General features: G+C 64.8%; 3 protein-coding genes and 1 long non-coding RNA gene across 6 annotated transcripts; 3 read left to right on the top strand and 1 right to left on the bottom strand.

Annotated features, from left to right (window-relative positions):
- The first annotated feature begins 139 nt into the window (after window positions 1-139).
- LOC135423491 (whey acidic protein-like) lies at window positions 140-4,424 on the top strand. Of its 2 annotated transcripts, XM_064673771.1 has the most exons (6): window positions 140-1,413; window positions 1,556-1,696; window positions 1,841-1,984; window positions 2,600-2,758; window positions 2,962-3,105; window positions 3,247-4,424. In XM_064673771.1, exons 1-6 carry the CDS (start codon window positions 1,035-1,037, stop codon window positions 3,255-3,257), a joined length of 978 nt encoding a protein of 325 aa, XP_064529841.1. In that variant the 5' UTR covers window positions 140-1,034; the 3' UTR covers window positions 3,258-4,424. The 2 variants fall into 2 exon arrangements, with proteins under 2 accessions (XP_064529841.1, XP_064529840.1); XM_064673770.1 differs by lacking the exons at window positions 2,962-3,105; window positions 3,247-4,424 and having other exon boundaries at window positions 1,841-2,640.
- A 1-nt stretch (window position 4,425) lies between these two features.
- On the top strand, window positions 4,426-9,973 carry LOC135423490 (balbiani ring protein 3-like). 2 transcript variants are annotated; one of them, XM_064673769.1, is made up of 11 exons: window positions 4,426-4,532; window positions 5,553-5,702; window positions 5,983-6,126; window positions 6,377-6,517; window positions 6,754-6,888; window positions 6,998-7,141; window positions 7,251-7,400; window positions 7,605-7,754; window positions 7,841-7,987; window positions 8,074-8,193; window positions 8,716-9,973. In XM_064673769.1, exons 1-11 carry the CDS (start codon window positions 4,454-4,456, stop codon window positions 9,132-9,134), a joined length of 1,779 nt encoding a protein of 592 aa, XP_064529839.1. In that variant the 5' UTR covers window positions 4,426-4,453; the 3' UTR covers window positions 9,135-9,973. The 2 variants fall into 2 exon arrangements, with proteins under 2 accessions (XP_064529839.1, XP_064529838.1); XM_064673768.1 differs by lacking the exons at window positions 4,426-4,532; window positions 5,553-5,702; window positions 5,983-6,126; window positions 6,377-6,517; window positions 6,754-6,888 and adding an exon at window positions 8,299-8,436 and having other exon boundaries at window positions 6,983-7,754.
- Window positions 9,974-10,275: 302 nt separating this feature from the next.
- SPINT4 (serine peptidase inhibitor, Kunitz type 4) lies at window positions 10,276-11,694 on the bottom strand. Its single transcript, XM_064673773.1, has 2 exons — window positions 10,820-11,694; window positions 10,276-10,485 (listed from the first exon to the last, which is right to left on the bottom strand). The coding sequence occupies exons 1-2, from the start codon at window positions 11,220-11,222 to the stop codon at window positions 10,310-10,312; spliced, it is 579 nt and encodes a 192-aa protein (XP_064529843.1). The 5' UTR covers window positions 11,223-11,694; the 3' UTR covers window positions 10,276-10,309.
- A 131-nt stretch (window positions 11,695-11,825) lies between these two features.
- On the top strand, window positions 11,826-14,696 carry LOC135423832 (uncharacterized). Its single transcript, XR_010434975.1, has 2 exons — window positions 11,826-14,122; window positions 14,465-14,696. It is a non-coding gene; the product is annotated as an uncharacterized LOC135423832 (long non-coding RNA).
- Window positions 14,697-15,065: the final 369 nt, after the last annotated feature.

The raw sequence follows: 15,065 nt of genomic DNA, 5'->3' as shown, positions 1-15,065 counted from the left end.
TGGCTGCCTCTCCATCCTGCGCCATGGCCAACTTTCCCTGCCACTCCATGGCCACCATCTTTGGTTGCCTCTTTGTCCCGCGCTGGAGATGCCTGGAAGGGCTCCACACAAACACCAGCATCAACTGGCTCTGTTGTGTCTCCAGGGGTCCTCAGCCTGTGCCTAGCCTGAGGCTGTCCCATGGGCCCTTGGCCCTGGCTGACCTAGCACACTGGCTCCTCCACCTCTGCACAGCCATGCTCAGAGCGGGGCCATCAGGGTGCAGCTGTGTCCCGTCAGAGCAGAGGTGCTCTCTGCTCCCCGCTCTGCAATGACCAGGAGACAAACAGGCTGCAGCGTGTGCCCTCACATGAGCATCACCCAAACCCTTCCTTGCCCCACGCAGTTGCCCACTGCAGAAGCCTAAAGGAGCTTTGGGCAGTGCAGCCCACGCACCTCTGCCACATGCCTGCCCCTCCCCACCTGCTCAGGGCTAAGCTCCTGCTCCTATCCTGCTCTTCCTGACACCCCAGCTCCTCATAGGGCTCCAAGGGCCCTGTCCCTTCTGGTCCTACCCTGTTCTCACTCCCAGCCCCTGGAAGCAGAGCAAGTGTCCCTCCTGCCTGGGAGGGGCCGGTACCCCCAGAGCATCCACCCTTAGCTGCCCCCTAGGGTTGAACAAGCCCCACACCCTGCCCAGCACTGCCCAATGCCCAGTGCTGGTTCCTCCTCTCCCTATGATGCAGGTGCAGGCTGGTGCACCCCAGCACAGCACCACAGCTCCACAGCAACTCTCCCTGCTCCATGTGTGCCAGGAGGGACCTGGTGGGCACTGAAGACTGGGGACAGGACACTGCCAACCCTGCTCACAGTGGTGGGGCTCTGGGAGCTCTGCTCGGCCCCCGGCCCAGCTGCTCACGGGTCACCGGTGACCTGGAAAGGGCTCTGTGGAGGATGTGTCAGCTGTGAGCCACAGGCCCAGCGCTGCCCCAGGAGACTCCCCTGAGCAGAATTGTTCATGCCTGGCACTCCCACAGTCCTGAAACCCTGCTGCCATGAGAAAGAGCAGGTTGGCTTGGCCAGCCCCCGCCCCAGCAGAGTTTAAATCCCAGCCCATCGCCCAGAAGCACAGCATTGATCGCAGTGCGATGCTGGGCCAGCACAGCCTCCTCCTGGTGCTCCTGGCACTGCTCGCCCTGGCCCAGCAGCACGGCCGTGGGGACCAGGGCACTGCTCCCACCTTCAGCGCAGCCCCACAGGGACACTGGACCCCCACTGCCTCACCTGCCCTCCCCAAAGCTGGTGAGTGCCCGGCGGGGGCAAGTGGAGCCCCTTGGCCCCCTGGGCTGTACTGCCTCTCCGACCACAGCTGTCCCGGTGCCGAGAAGTGCTGCCAGAGCGGGCAGGTCTGGACCTGCCTCCTGCCCACCACAGGTACCCCTGCTCCCTCCGAGGGATGCCAGCACAGGGGCTGGGTGACGGGTGGGGTGTGGGTGGGGGCTGGTGCCTGTGTCAGTGCCCCTGGCATGAGCCCCAGTCCCTGGCACATGGCCACATGGAGCATCTCCCTCTGCAGAGAGCCCAGGCTACTGCCCCCGCGCTGGCAGCGCCATCGGGCCGAGCTGTGGGGCGAGCTGCCACAACGACACCACTTGCCACTCCGGGGAGAAGTGCTGCACCCGCGGCTGCTGCACCCGCTGTGTGCACGCCGAGCCAGGTGAGGTGGCCTGGGGGTCCCCATGGCAGGCTGAGGATGCCTCGGGACAGATCCAGGGGTCCGCAGCCCCCATCACACTGTAGGGGAGCTGTGGGCACTGTGGGGTCAGACTGGTTGCATGCTGAGCCTCAACCCTCCCTCCAGCCAAACCCTGGTTCTGCCCACGGAAGCGTGCCCAGAGGAGCGCTGCCGCCTGCCCCAACCGCTGCACTGATGACCGGGACTGCCCTGGGGACCACAAGTGCTGCTTCTCTGGCTGTGGGCTAGCCTGTGCCCCTCCAGACACAGGTACAGCTCCACCAGCCCTCCCTGATCCCCATGTCCAGCCCACCACTGCACTGGGGGTAGCACGGCTCTCCCTCCCCTGTGGAGCCCGGCGTGTGCCAGGTCCTGCTGCCGGACAAGCCGCAGCGGCTGTGCCCAGCCGAGTGTGCAGCTGGTGGCAGCCCTCCAGGCCCCAGGGAGCGTGTGCCACCGGCTGTGGCTCCCGCTGCCACACACCTGCCCTGGCCCCAGCCCAGGCCCTCCTGAGCCCCTGGGCAAGAGCTGGCCCTCAGGATCCCTGCATGCAGCTCCTCTATCATGGGGGGGTGATGGTCCCAAACATGCACAGGGCTGAACCCCCTCCTGCACCCACCTCCTGCACCCTCCTCAGACTGCCTGCTGGTGGGACCACAGCCAGGGTTGTCCCTCACCACTCCACTTATCAGCTGGCATCCCATATTGGGCTGTGACTGGTCTCACTGGGTCAGACTGGTGTGGGTGTGAGGCTGGCAACTGAGAGCAGCACAGGGCTCTGCAAAGGAGGATGGAAAGGACAACAGGATGGAGACCAAGGCTGTGCCAGGAGCAGGGCTGAGGAGAACAGAATCCCAGCACATCCACAGTCCCCGCTGTCACCAGGGAGCCACCATGCCTCGGCGAAGCCCGGCACGTGCCCCATGGTGCTGCGGGGCTCCCTGGGTCCCTGCCTGGAGCTGTGTGACACAGACAGTGACTGCCTTGGGGATGACAAGTGCTGCACCACCGGCTGTGGACATGTCTGCAAACCACCCACCAAGGGTAAGCCATCGGCCAAGACCCCGGTGCCGCCTACACACCCTGTTACCGTGGCCCTCCCTAGGGGGCAATGGGAGGGTGGGGACTGAGCTGGTGTATGATGGGGGAGGAACTGGGTGAGGAGCTCACCCCTGCAGGCAGGGCAGCTCCCCCATGCTGGAGGGGTGCCCTGAACCTCTCACCCTTCCCTCTCTCATATGTGCCAGTGTGGCCAGGGCTCTGTCCCCCTGCAGTGGATGGTAACCAGGCAGACAAGTGCCTCCTCCTGTGCCTGCAGGACAAGGATTGTCCCACCAGCCAGAAGTGTTGCCAGCAGGGCTGCAGCCGGGTCTGCGTCCCCCCGCTGTGGGGTACGTTCACCCCCAGCCTGCTGCCCCCCGGGTCCAGCCTGGAGGGGACTAAGGGGGGCCCAGGGTGGGAGCACCCCAGGACCCCCCTCCCTCAGAGAGGGAGCACCCATCTTCACTGACCCCCTCACCTGTCTCCTCCAGGCACAGCCTAGCCCTGGCCAGGAAGAGCTGCACAGGAGCTGCCTTTTCGGGGTCACCCTACACCCCACTGCCATTGCACCACTGGCGTGAGCAGAGGTGTTGCTGCCCCCGCGCCTGTCCCTGTGCTGGACCCTCTGCACCGCTGGCAGGATGGCACCAGCATTGAGTGATGGCTCTGGTTGGGGTAACTGGTACCCCCAGCTGCTCCCAGCTGTGCCATCAAGGGCTGCACAACACCCACACCACCCCACAGCCAAGGCTCCCGGCAGCCCGGCACAAGGCAATCCCCTTTGGCCTCAGCTGCTCCACAGCACCGAGACAGAATAAACCATCCCATGGCCACCTCTGCTCTGGGTGACCATCCCTGTTTCCCTCTCTGGTTCCCAGAGGCGCCGGCAGCCTGGGCTGTGTGCAGGCAGGGAGGTGCAGGCAGGCGCCAGGCAGCCATCCCTGCAGGCAGACACTGCCCCGGGGCAGGGAGAGGGTCCCAATTCCACACGGGTGACCTCCAGCCATCATCACCCCATGGTGACCATCCTGCAGGGCCCGGGGGCTGCTCCATGTTCCCTCAGCAGTCAGGGACTGGAGAACCAGTTCCCTCGGATTCCTTGCACCAAGGAAGGGCTCATTTGCATCCTGAAGTGTGAAAACCTGGTGGGAAAAGCAGTCACGGGTCAGGACAGATGGAGTCCCTGGACAGAGAAGGGGGTAGGGAGCAGCACTGACCTGCAAGGGGACACGGCAGGACCTGCTTACTCATGGATCCCAAGCAGTCCCATGAACAGAGGCTACACCTGGCTGGGGGACAGCACCATGGCAGCAGGGCTGGCAGAACTCCTCAGGCTGCTCCTACTGCTGTGCCACGGCCAACCCGTGGGGTCTATCCACAGCCCCCACTCCAGGGAGGCGAGGGGCAAGCAGGGCTGGAGGGAAACCCAGGCAGGGGGTGGCAGCCAGCTGCAGCAGGGCTGTGCACCATGGGGGACAGTGCCTGACCCCAGCTGCCCTCCCCAGCCCTGTGGGTCGCCCTGACCCCAAAGCGGGGCTCGGCCAGAGATAAGCAGGATGGCTGGCAGGGCACCGGTGGGTTCTGGGAACTGCCCCTCCTCCTGCTCCTCCTGCCCCTCCTGCCCGCGGCACAGCCAGATGCCACAGCCAGCAGCCCAGCTTTGACTGCCCTGGCACCCACAACGTCCCTGGCAGCACCATGAGCCTGGGAGTTTTCCTCCTCCTGGGGCTCCTCATCCTCAGGGCAGAGCCAAGCGTGACATCAGAGGAGAAGGGCGGTGAGTACTGGGTAGCAAACCTGGCAGCTGCCAGGCATGGGCAGCCTGGGGGCAGCTCCTTGCACCCCAGTCCCCCTTGTCACTGTCGTGTCTCCTCTGTCCCTGCCCAGTACATGCTGGCAGGGACCATGTCCCAGCTGGCTGCAGCACCTGCTCTGCTGCCTGGCTGCCTGGGGGGCCCCCAGGACACGTGTGCACCCTCTGCACCCTCATATGCACCTCCTGCACCCTACACGCAGCAACCATCAGCTCTCAGAGGTGCTGCATGTGCCAGGGTGTCTTCTACATTCTGAGTGCAGACCCCCCCACACCCCATGCTGGCCCCCTGCAGCAGGATGGTGCCAGGGACGGTGGTGCCCAGCTGCAGCACGGCTCTGCCCACCCCGAGACAACGGCCAGTGCCTCTTTGTTTGAGCCAAACAGCTGCTGTTTGCAGTGAAACTCCGGCAGCGTCTGTTTGCAGCCCAAACACGCAGCCCTGCCGCACCCAGCCAGGCTGTTGACAGAGCGGCTGCTCCCATCGCATCTCCGGTAGTGATGGAACCGGGAACAGGCACCAGCTGGAGCTCACCTGTAGCAGAGGCAGGGCTGTCCTGATTTTCCCAGCACGGCCAAGATGAGCACAGGGTGCCAAGAGGAGGATGAGGAAGAGGAGAATGCAGCAGTGGCATGGGGTGTGCTCCTTGCAGTGAAGGTACCCAGGGCAGCAGGATGCTCAGGGATGGATCCTGACCTCCAGCTGGTGTGCCCTTGCAGGGCCAGTGACAATCCTCATGGCACTTGCTGCCTTGCAAGGGCACACACAGCCCCGTGCTGTGCCGTGCCATGCTGTGCCATGCAGGTCTCGATGTGGGGGTCCAGCAGCCCTGGGCCATGCTGCAGCAGAGTCTCCAGCCCCCGGGCTGTGATCCCCACTCCAGTTCCCTGGCCTCTGCGTGGGGACCCATGCCCCACTTCCCAAAGATGGAGGATGAGAGGCTCTGGTGCTGGCACTGCCCTGACGTTGCCATCCCTCTTCAGGGGACCCCCCGAAACCAGGAAGGTGCCCACGGGACTTCATGCGCTGCCTGTGCCAGGAGCCCCCGCTCTGTGCCAACGACTCCAGCTGCCCCGCTGGGCTCAAGTGCTGCCCCTGGGAGTGTCGGCTCCGCTGCATCCCCCCAGCAGAAGGTACGGCACCACCTCTGTCCCAGGACAGCTGGCATCCTTCTCCCCCATCCATGTCCCCATCCCTGTGCCATTCCCATTGCTACAGAGCAGCTCTCTGTGCACTGCTGGCAGCCCCCTGACCACAGCTCCTAAGGCATGGAGGGGGCTGGGATGGGGTACATGGTGGGGTCCAGCCAGGGACAAGCAGGGTCTGGCACAAGGGTCTGGCAGGGGCAGGTTTCCCGGTGCTGCCCTAGGACACTGCGGTGCAGCCTCACCTTTTGGCCCCTCGGCGCTGCAGAGAAGCCCGGTGCCTGCAGGGCAGCAGCCCCCGAGGGACTCATTGCCCCCTGCTCCTTCCCCTGCCTGGAGGACAAGGACTGCCTGGGAATGCAGAAATGCTGCCCGCTGGGCTGTGGCTCTGCCTGCCTGGAGCCGGCACCAGGTATGGATTTGGCAGGGAGAGCTGGGAGCCCTGGCTCAGCACAGGGACTCTGTGCCATAGACATCTATCACCTCCCTGCTTCCCTGACCTCTGGGGCAGCACACACAGCTTCCCCTCACCAGCAGCTCCCGGGAAAACCCAATGCCAGGATGTAGCCTCAGGCACCAGGCGTGTGTGGACCACAGCGAGGGATGGGGACCCCCGGGGTGGGCAGGGTGGCTGAATCCTTGCACCCACTCTGCTCTGCCAGACCAGCCCAAGCCCACGGAGGGCCCCGTGGTGCAGCCAACACCGTTCCAGGAGCGGGGCCGAGGCGATGGAGACTGCCCCGATGTGCAGAAATGCTGCAACAGCAGCTGTGGCCACCAGTGCCTGCCGGGAGCGTCAGCTGGTGAGGCAGGATGGGACAGGACGGGCAGTGCGGGCGGGGACATGGCTCAGAGGTCAGGGATGATGCCGTGGGGCCACAGAGCTGTGGCACAACAGGGGCTCCTCTCCTCATGCTCGCCGGGGTCTGGGGTGGGGACTCACTGTGCAGCTCCCAGGTGGGTGCTGGAGGGGAGAGGGGACAGTGAGGCCACCCTCTGGCGAGGCCACCATCCCGCTCTCACCTGGTCCATGGTGCAGAGGACACCAGCCCTGTCCCAGCCACCCAACGGCCACTGCCACACCAGTGGGGGTGCCTCCAGGACCAGGACTGTCCCCCATCCCACGTGTGCTGTCACCAGATGTGCAGCCAGCGGTGCCCAGCACGTGGCCAAGGTGAGGGGGCCAGGAGCTGCCCCAGAGGTTCAACAACCCCACACACCCTGGTCCCCGTGGCTGTGCCTCTAAAGAGTGGCACTGCAGCCATCCCATGCCATGTCCACAGGGAAGGACGGATTCTGCCCAGCCTATGCTGGGCTGTTCCCCAGTTATGACTGCAGAGCCTGGTGCTGGCATGATGACGAGTGCCCCGGCAAGGAGAAGTGCTGCCTGAGCGGCTGCGACTATGTCTGCCTGCCCCCGTCCCAAGGTGCCAGATACAGGCAGAGGTGTCCCCCAGCTCCAGGGACTGGGGGACTGGGTGGGAAAGACCCACTGCTGCTGTTTGCACACCCAGCACTGCTGCCTCCTGCCCCTAGAAAAACCAGGCATCTGCCCGCTGGCTGAGGAGGCTCCGCTGGCCACATCCCCATGTGGCACCACTTGCATCCGGGACTGGCAGTGCCCGGGGGCTGAGAAGTGCTGCAGCAGCAGCAGATGTGGCCCTGTGTGCTTGGCCCCCGAACCAGGTGAGGAAAAGGTTACCAGGACAGGGTTGTCACACACCAGGCATGTCAAAGCTCCTGGGGGAAAGATGTGGGATGGTGCTGCCATAGGGCAGCTGCTCAGACCCCCAGGGTGCAGCCTTCACAGTGCCCTGAGGCTGCAAAAAAAGGGGGTGCCCACAGCATGGTGTGGTCCCTGCCCCTGCTGCCCCTTCCGTCCCATCTCAGACAAACCTGGCGAGTGCCCAAAGGTGAGGCCACAGCAGATTTCTGAACCGTGCTCGGAGCAGGACTCCTGTGCCCATGACAGGGACTGTCCCCGGCAGGAGAAGTGCTGCTTCTCTGGCTGCGCCATGTGCTGCACCCGCCCTGCCCGAGGTGAGCGCGGCAGCCCGGCCACCAGCACGGGACAGTAAAGTGAGAGCAGGGACCCCTGCCCTCATCCAGGTCCCCTCCTCCAATAGAGCACCCTGGGGAGTGTCCCCGGCCAGAGCCATGCTGGGACCCCCGGCGTCGGCGTGGGAGCCAGTGCCTGGATGACAGTGTCTGCCTGCGAGAGGAGAAGTGCTGCGACACAGGCTGTGGCTGGGAGTGCGTGGCCGTGCCCAGAGGTAGCAGGCACAGCCTGTTCGGGGGGAGCTGGCTCCAGCCCCCCCAGGGTGGCCAGGTGACAGTGGATCTCCGTGTGCCCCTGCAGAGAGCCAGGACAGCGCTGATGGCAAGTGCATGGAGGAGTGCGAGGTCGACTCACAATGTCCCCGGGGACAGCGGTGCACCAGCATCGGCTGCGGCCATGTCTGCATGGACATCCCTGGAGGTGAGAGCCAGCCAGGCCCTTTGGGAGCCATGCAGGGCCACTCTGGGGTGCCCCACTGTGAGATGCCCTAGCCAGGTGCCCCTCAGCTGGGTACTTGCCTTGCAGGCAGAGTGGGAGTGTGTCCCATCCCCAGGGAAGGGGGGACATGCCTGGACCTGTGCAACTTCGACGAGGAGTGTCCCTGGGGCCACAAGTGCTGCAGTAACGGCTGTGGCCATGTCTGCATGCCAGCCTCTCTGCAAGGTCAGCCTCTTGTGCCCTCTGCCCTGTGGGGATGGAGCCCAGCATTCCCTCAGCACCCACTCCTTGGGGTATCCTGGCCCTCCTATCCCATTGAGGATCCCGTGCCGTGAACTTGTGGGGGGATCTGCTGAGATGGCTGTGCCCGCGGGGTCCCACAACTTCCAGGGATATGATCTGCCCCTGTCCTTCTTCCCATGCCTCCCCTTCCTTCTGTGCAAGTGATGAGCACACACAGCCTCAGCTCAGAGTCACCAGGTGACCGTCCTGCCCTGCCCGCAGAGCGTGACACGGCGGCTGTGCCACGACACGGTGCTGAGCGGTGCACAGAGCAGTGCGAGGCTGACTCACAGTGTCCCTGGGGCCAGAGGTGCACCCGCACCAGCTGTGGCCGCGTCTGCAAGGACACCCCCGGAGGTGAGACAGAGAACTCAGGCATTGCCCTGGGACACGTGGGGCGTTCCAGCCAGGTGCCCCATGGCAGGGTGCTCTGCCTTGCAGGCAGAGATGGAGCGTGCCCCGTGCCCAGGGGCCGTGGGTCGTGCCTGGACCTGTGCAGCCTTGACGAGGAATGTCCCTGGGGCCACAAGTGCTGCAGCAACGGCTGCGGCCACGTCTGCACATGGGTGTCCAGTGGTAAGGATGGGGCCAGCACCAGGGCTGGCACCAGGTCATGCAGGGTGTCAACCAGACCCGTGTGAAGGGCACAGCCCTCAGCACGCTCCCAGCTCGGCATCATCGTGAGGCCGGTTCCCGCTGCTGCCCCATTGCTCTGCTCCCAGCAGGTGCACTTTCAGGGCGAGGGGATCTCAAGTGACATGGAGCAGGATGAAGCTCTCACAGAGCTGGCCAGCATGGCTGCAAACATGGCCACTGGTCCCTCACTTCTCCAGCCTTGTGGCTCCCTTAAAAGCACGTCCTCCTTTTCAGATGCTGCGTGATGGGAGAGCAGCTCCTCTGCAGCAGGAAGACACCTTCGTTAGCGGATGTGGGACAGTCACAGGCTCCAGCTGGCCTGTCCCCTCCACACCACCTTCGGCAATAAAGTGTGTACTTGGCCGCCTCCAGCTGCCCCACATGCTCCTGGAGCAGCCTGGAATCAACTGTGGCTCCCAGGGAAGGAGCATCCCCGGGGGCAGGGTGCTTAGTCCCTGCTGGAGTTGGTGCCAAGGGGCCAGTGAAGCGGTGCAGACAATGACCTGGGTCAAGGCAGGCTGGGGATGGGCACCCATTGAGTTGGTGGCCATTCCTCCTCCATTCAGTGGCTTCAGCTCCCAGCCAGGTCACATCAGCAGCTCAAGGGCAAGGCTGGGCTGGGAGGCCATCTGAGGCAGGGGGAGCTGCAGGGTGGTGGCTGGGAGAGCCCCGGGGCCACCATGCCATGCTGCTGGAGGCACCCATCACCCAGTCCCCGAGAGGGAGGGGAGACAAGAGGGATGGGCACTGCCTGCTCCAGCAGGAAGGACGAGACCCAGACGTGCTCATCCAAGGACCCACCCTTATATTGAAGTGTCACAGCCTGAGGGGAGGGATGGGCTCCTCTGGTCAGGCACCATGGCATAGGAAGGGGCAGCCATGCTGTCATCGTGGGGCACATGTCCCTGTCATTGAGCCAGCAAGCATCCCCAGTCAAGCCGCAGCCCCCCAGCATGGCCACCCCAGCCAACAGCACTCGTTGCCACCAGCCCCGCAGGGAATGGTTCCCTCCAAGGTCAGGGATGTGACCACCAGCAGCAGCTTCCCCTGGGCTGGGGCTGTGCAGAGGCCACTACACCCCCCGGGCCAGCACTATCAGTCACCTGGAACTGAGACATGGGGTGTCAGGAGCAGGGCCAGGAGCAGCCTCCATCTGTGGCACATGGCCCACGGCACGTTGCTAGTTACTGACGTGGGAACAGGCCTGGGAGCACTCGCCCTTGGTCTCAAAGTTGTTCCTGTTGCCGCCGCAGCCGCCGTAGATGAACTCCTCACACTGCTGACTGGAGGCGTTGAAGAAGAAGCGGCGGAAGAGCGCCTTGCAGTTCCCACAGACCGAGGGCAGGTAGCAGAAGTCTGCATGGTCCAAAGGGGACAGGCTGAGCCAGGGGCAGGACAGGGATGCCACCACTCTCAGTGCTGCCAGGCTCCTGGAAAGGTCTGCACAGTTCCGGTCCCTTCTTACTGCCAAACCCTTTGTGCCAGCAGCCCACGGCCCCATGTACCAGCAGCTGGGGTGCTCCTCCACTGCACAGTGTGCTGCCCCTCGTGGTCTGCAAGGACCTGGCACGACCCCGGGAGCACCCCAGGGACCTCCCTTCCCAGCTTGTTTCCCAGTGTGAACTAACACCCCTCCAGTCACCCACCCCTGCTGCTCCAGAGCCCCACTACCACGGCACCAACCTCTCACCTAGCACTGGCTCCTGGCAGGTGTAGCCGCACTTGCTGGGACAGCACTTGGTGACACCGTGGCAGTCGGCATCGCTGGTGCAGCGGGCACAGGAGGCATCCCTGTGGCAGGCACCACAGGCCTCATCCAGCGGGTCCTCCACCACCTCCGAGATGTAGTAGCAGTACCCAGGCTTTGCTGTGGGACACAGTGGCCAGAACGCTGGGGAGAGCCACTGAGCAGGGGCCTCAGCAGCCCCCCAGTGCCCCAGGGCCAGACCCCGGGCACCCACAGCCCCAGACCCCTGCAGGCACCTGGCAGCACAGGGGCAGAGGGGAGCACTGGCCAAGAGCAGCACTCGGGTGTCCCTGTCCCCAGGCCATGCCCTGGCCACACTCACCCATCCCCAGCTCTTCTCGTCCATGTCCGTGTGGGGCCGGGCCGGACCGTGTGGTGAGGGGGAGCAGGGCAGTGAGGAGGAGGAGGAGAAGGCAGCCAGGCAGCAGCTCCATGGTGCCCTGGATGGCCGGGTCTGGCCCTGGGTGTGGTGGGCTGGGATTTAAGGTGCGCGGGTGGGGCAGAGGGCGCAGGGCTGTCGCCTGAGCCCAGGTAATTCCTGCCATGCAGGTAATGAGCCACACCTAGGCAGGGCCCAGCCTCCCCAGTGGCATCCTGGCCACATCCCTGGAGCCAGGGGGACCGGTAGGACGGGACAGCTGTCCTGGAGTGGCTCTCGGGGAGCCCAGCTGGGTGGCAGTGGTGTGCCCAGGCTGGGCTGGGGGCACCACCGGCAGCAGCCACAGTCTCCTGGGGACAAGCCTATCATGGGGATGGGCACAGGGAGGTCAGCACTGGCCTCTCTGCCACCAGTGAGGATGGCAGTGCCATGCCAGGGCATGGAAAGCTGCTGGCTCTGGCCCAGCCATCAGCCAGGGAAGAGCTGGGGCACGGCACACTGCAGCACCACTGCCCTGCACTCCCTGCATATGGGGCTGAGCCTGTGGGTACCACCTCACTGCCTGCAATCGTGGCTGTTGAAGGTCCCACAGGACAGTGATGTTTCCTTCACCCACCCCACTCCCGGGGACTGCCTGCCCTGAGCCGTGCCCTGTGCCCCCCCGGCAGCCCCCTGCTCTTGGCAGCACGTCGGGGTCTGGCAGCTTCATCGTGCTGATGTGGGGAGCATTCCCTGGGAATGGGACACGGCTCACAGCCCTCCAGGCTTCCAGCCGGGGATCCTGATGCACAGCAGCGCAGGGCTCCGGGTCCCTGGCTGGGCGGCACCCACCGGCACCCGTGGGCGGGCGTGGGGTGAAACCTGCCAAAAGGAGGGAGAAACAGATTAAGCTGTTTCCATTCAGCAGGAATAATTGTCTTCCTAATTACTGCCGTAATTACTGTCCCAAGGGGGAAGTGGAGGGCGAGGAAAGCTCCGTGGAGAGGGGCCAGGAAAGTCGGACTCGGGGTGGGGTTTGGGGGGGGTGGTGCCGCCCGCCGCCTTCGCTCCACTGCAGCTTTTCCTGCCTCTCCTCTAAAGCCCCAAAACGAGATCCTGGCAGAAACCCCGGCATGAGACACGGTGACGTGGCCAGTCCTGAGCAGGGCGGGAGCAAAGCCCGAGGGACATGCTGGAGGCGGTCGGGAGCGCAGGGTCAGGGTGGGCAGTGGGAAAGGGACCCCCGCGCAGGGACCGTGGTGGTCCCGGGGCCGCGGCTCAGCGGCTACCCTCGGTACTGCCTTGAGCCATCCGGACATTCCCGGTGGCACAGAGACTCCCAGCCCCGCACCCACAGGAGGGCAGGGCCACAGCGCCAGAATCCACCGGGGCTGCATTTTTCCCGCTATCTTCGCAGGGAATCACAGCCGGATGATCCGTGGAACGACTGACGGCATCTTCCAGAGCAGCTCCGGCTGTCCTCGCACCGCCTGGCCTCGCAGTAACGCCATGCCCAGGCTGGGGTGACACCGCCGTGGATGCGGAGCCGCTCCCGGCGGTTGCTGGGGTTTGGGGCACGGCGGGTTAAAGGGGAGGGCTGTTCCCAGGTAGATGTTGGGGCTGCACGTGATAGAAACCCCTTCAGAGGTACCCCCTGCCCTGCCCTGACACCAGGGATCTGCAGGGTGAGCAACTGGCATAGCTGGGGGGGGCAGAGCCGCCAGCCAGATCTTCTCCAGGGGGAAAACAGTGACCAGGGTGCTCAGGGTGCACCCAGGAATGTGGCATCTCCCAGGGCGGAGGCTCAGGTGGGATGGGGACAGGGGCGGTGCTGTGCCAGCAGGATGATGTTCCTGCCCAGGCCGGGCTGCACGGCAGGAGAGGCACCAGGGGAGCCGAGGGACAGAGCGGGAACACGGGGAGCGTGGACTCCACACGCACACACACGTGTGCACAGCTGGCTTCCACGTGTGCACACACATGTACACACACGTGCAGGCAGCTGCCCGGGCGGGGGTGTGGAGCCCTCCTGCCTCTCCCAGGGACAGGCACTCCCGGAAGGGACCGTCAGGGAAAGCCCCGGCAGCTCCGATGCCGCCGTCCTTGCGACACTTCGACACTTCGCAGCGGCCGGGGTGGCTGATCCCATCAGCCCCGTGGAAGGGAGCAGGAGGCAAGAGGCAGCTCCAGCACCGCCTGACTGGAATCTGGGCACCCACTCTGCCTCCGGCAAGGACACAGGACACCGTGCTCCAGCCCTGCAGTCCTGGTGCCCATGCAGAGCCCCCACCTCCCTGTTCCCAGCACCAGGACCCCATGCCCCCTGGCCTGTCCTGGTCTCCAGGCTGGCCAGGAGATGCAGGGCTGAGGGGCTGGTGGCAGTGCAGGGCTGTGGACCGTGTCGGGTCACAGGACGTCCCTCAGGAACCAGCGATTGTTCCCAGAGGCAGAACAATGCCCGGAGAGCTGCCAGGGCACCACGGGCTGCTCCACAGCGCCCGGCCAGGGAGCCACCTCTGCTACCTCGGCCAGGCCAGCCCCAGGCAGGGTCTCCCGGCCCCTCGCTGCCACCTGTGCCCTACCTGTCCCCCGCAGCAGGAAGTTTCATTGGCTGCTCCTGTCACCACCTTCGTGCCTCCCCTGAGGCTCGTCCAGCAGCAGCTGCCTGCAGGAGGGAGGGGACAGGGGATATTCACGCTCGGATGGAGCATGTCAGGTGCTGGGGCACTGGCCAGGTCATGGGGACCAACCTTCTGCCCCAGGAGGATTTAAAACCCTGCCTGTGCCCAGAGAGGCAGCCCCCACGCTGCCCATCCGTGCCATGCGGCTGCTGTCGCTGCTGCTGCTCTTGGGGCTCTGCTGCCTCTGGGCCCGGCTGCTCTCTGCAGGTGAGCACAGGGGGACACAGGTGGGCACAGGTGGGCACAGCTGGATGTGGGTGGGCACAGGCAGATGTGGGAGCAGTGGGACAGCACTGCAGGAGGGTGTGTGGCCATGGGCACAGGGACCAAAGTGACTGGGGCTTGGCTGCAGCATCCTGCACAGCATTGCTGTCCCCCCCACATCCTTGCATGCTGCAGAAGTGACTGGCAAACCCCCCACAGCTCCCTGGGAAGGGTATCTGGGGTTTCTGGAGCCCTCACCCCCCAGACCCCCACTGTGGGGCTGACAGCTGTGCCCTGACATTCTACAAAGTGAGGGCTTGGACACAGATTCCTATCTTTCCCCAGAATTCACCTAGCCCCCACCTGGACCTGGACTGAGGACCTGGAGTATGCAGCCAATCCGCACCAGACAGACAGACAACAGCTGGACAGCCAGACAGCCGAACAGCCAGCCATGGAGGGCTTCATCAGCTGCTGGATGAGCACCCAGCACCCTGATCCCACCTCAGCTCTGTGCTGACCATGGGGGCCTCCGTGCCCCCCACCTCCCAGTAAACCCAGTCTGTGATGAACACTGGCTGGCTCCTGCTGTTTCTGTCTCCTGGCAAGCCCCTGCCAGCCTCTGTGGGATCTTCAGTCCCCGTGGGAGGGATGGGGTCCCTGTCCTTGTGGCTCATGGTCAAGCTCTGCCATGGCAGCTGCTTTTGGAGGATGCTGGGGGCCTTGGGCATGGAGCAGCTCACCCCAGTGAGCCTCAGGGAGGTGGGGTCACACGGATGTTTCCCTTGCCAGAGATGCTCTGCAGGTCCCAGGCAGGTCCTAGGCTGGGGCTGTCCCTGGGGGGTCTCCCATGAGGGACAGAGGCATATCTCTGTGCAGAGGGCCCTGCCAAGCCAGGAACAGGAACAGATGCCAGAGCTCATTGTACCAGGACAGGGCTGGGGCA

The sequence above is a fragment of the Pseudopipra pipra genome, chromosome 17 (assembly GCF_036250125.1).
Source record: "Pseudopipra pipra isolate bDixPip1 chromosome 17, bDixPip1.hap1, whole genome shotgun sequence".
NCBI classification, from domain to species: Eukaryota; Metazoa; Chordata; class Aves; order Passeriformes; family Pipridae; genus Pseudopipra; species Pseudopipra pipra.
Note: the sequence above shows the minus strand (reverse complement) of the source record. Positions and strands in the feature narration are given on the sequence as shown.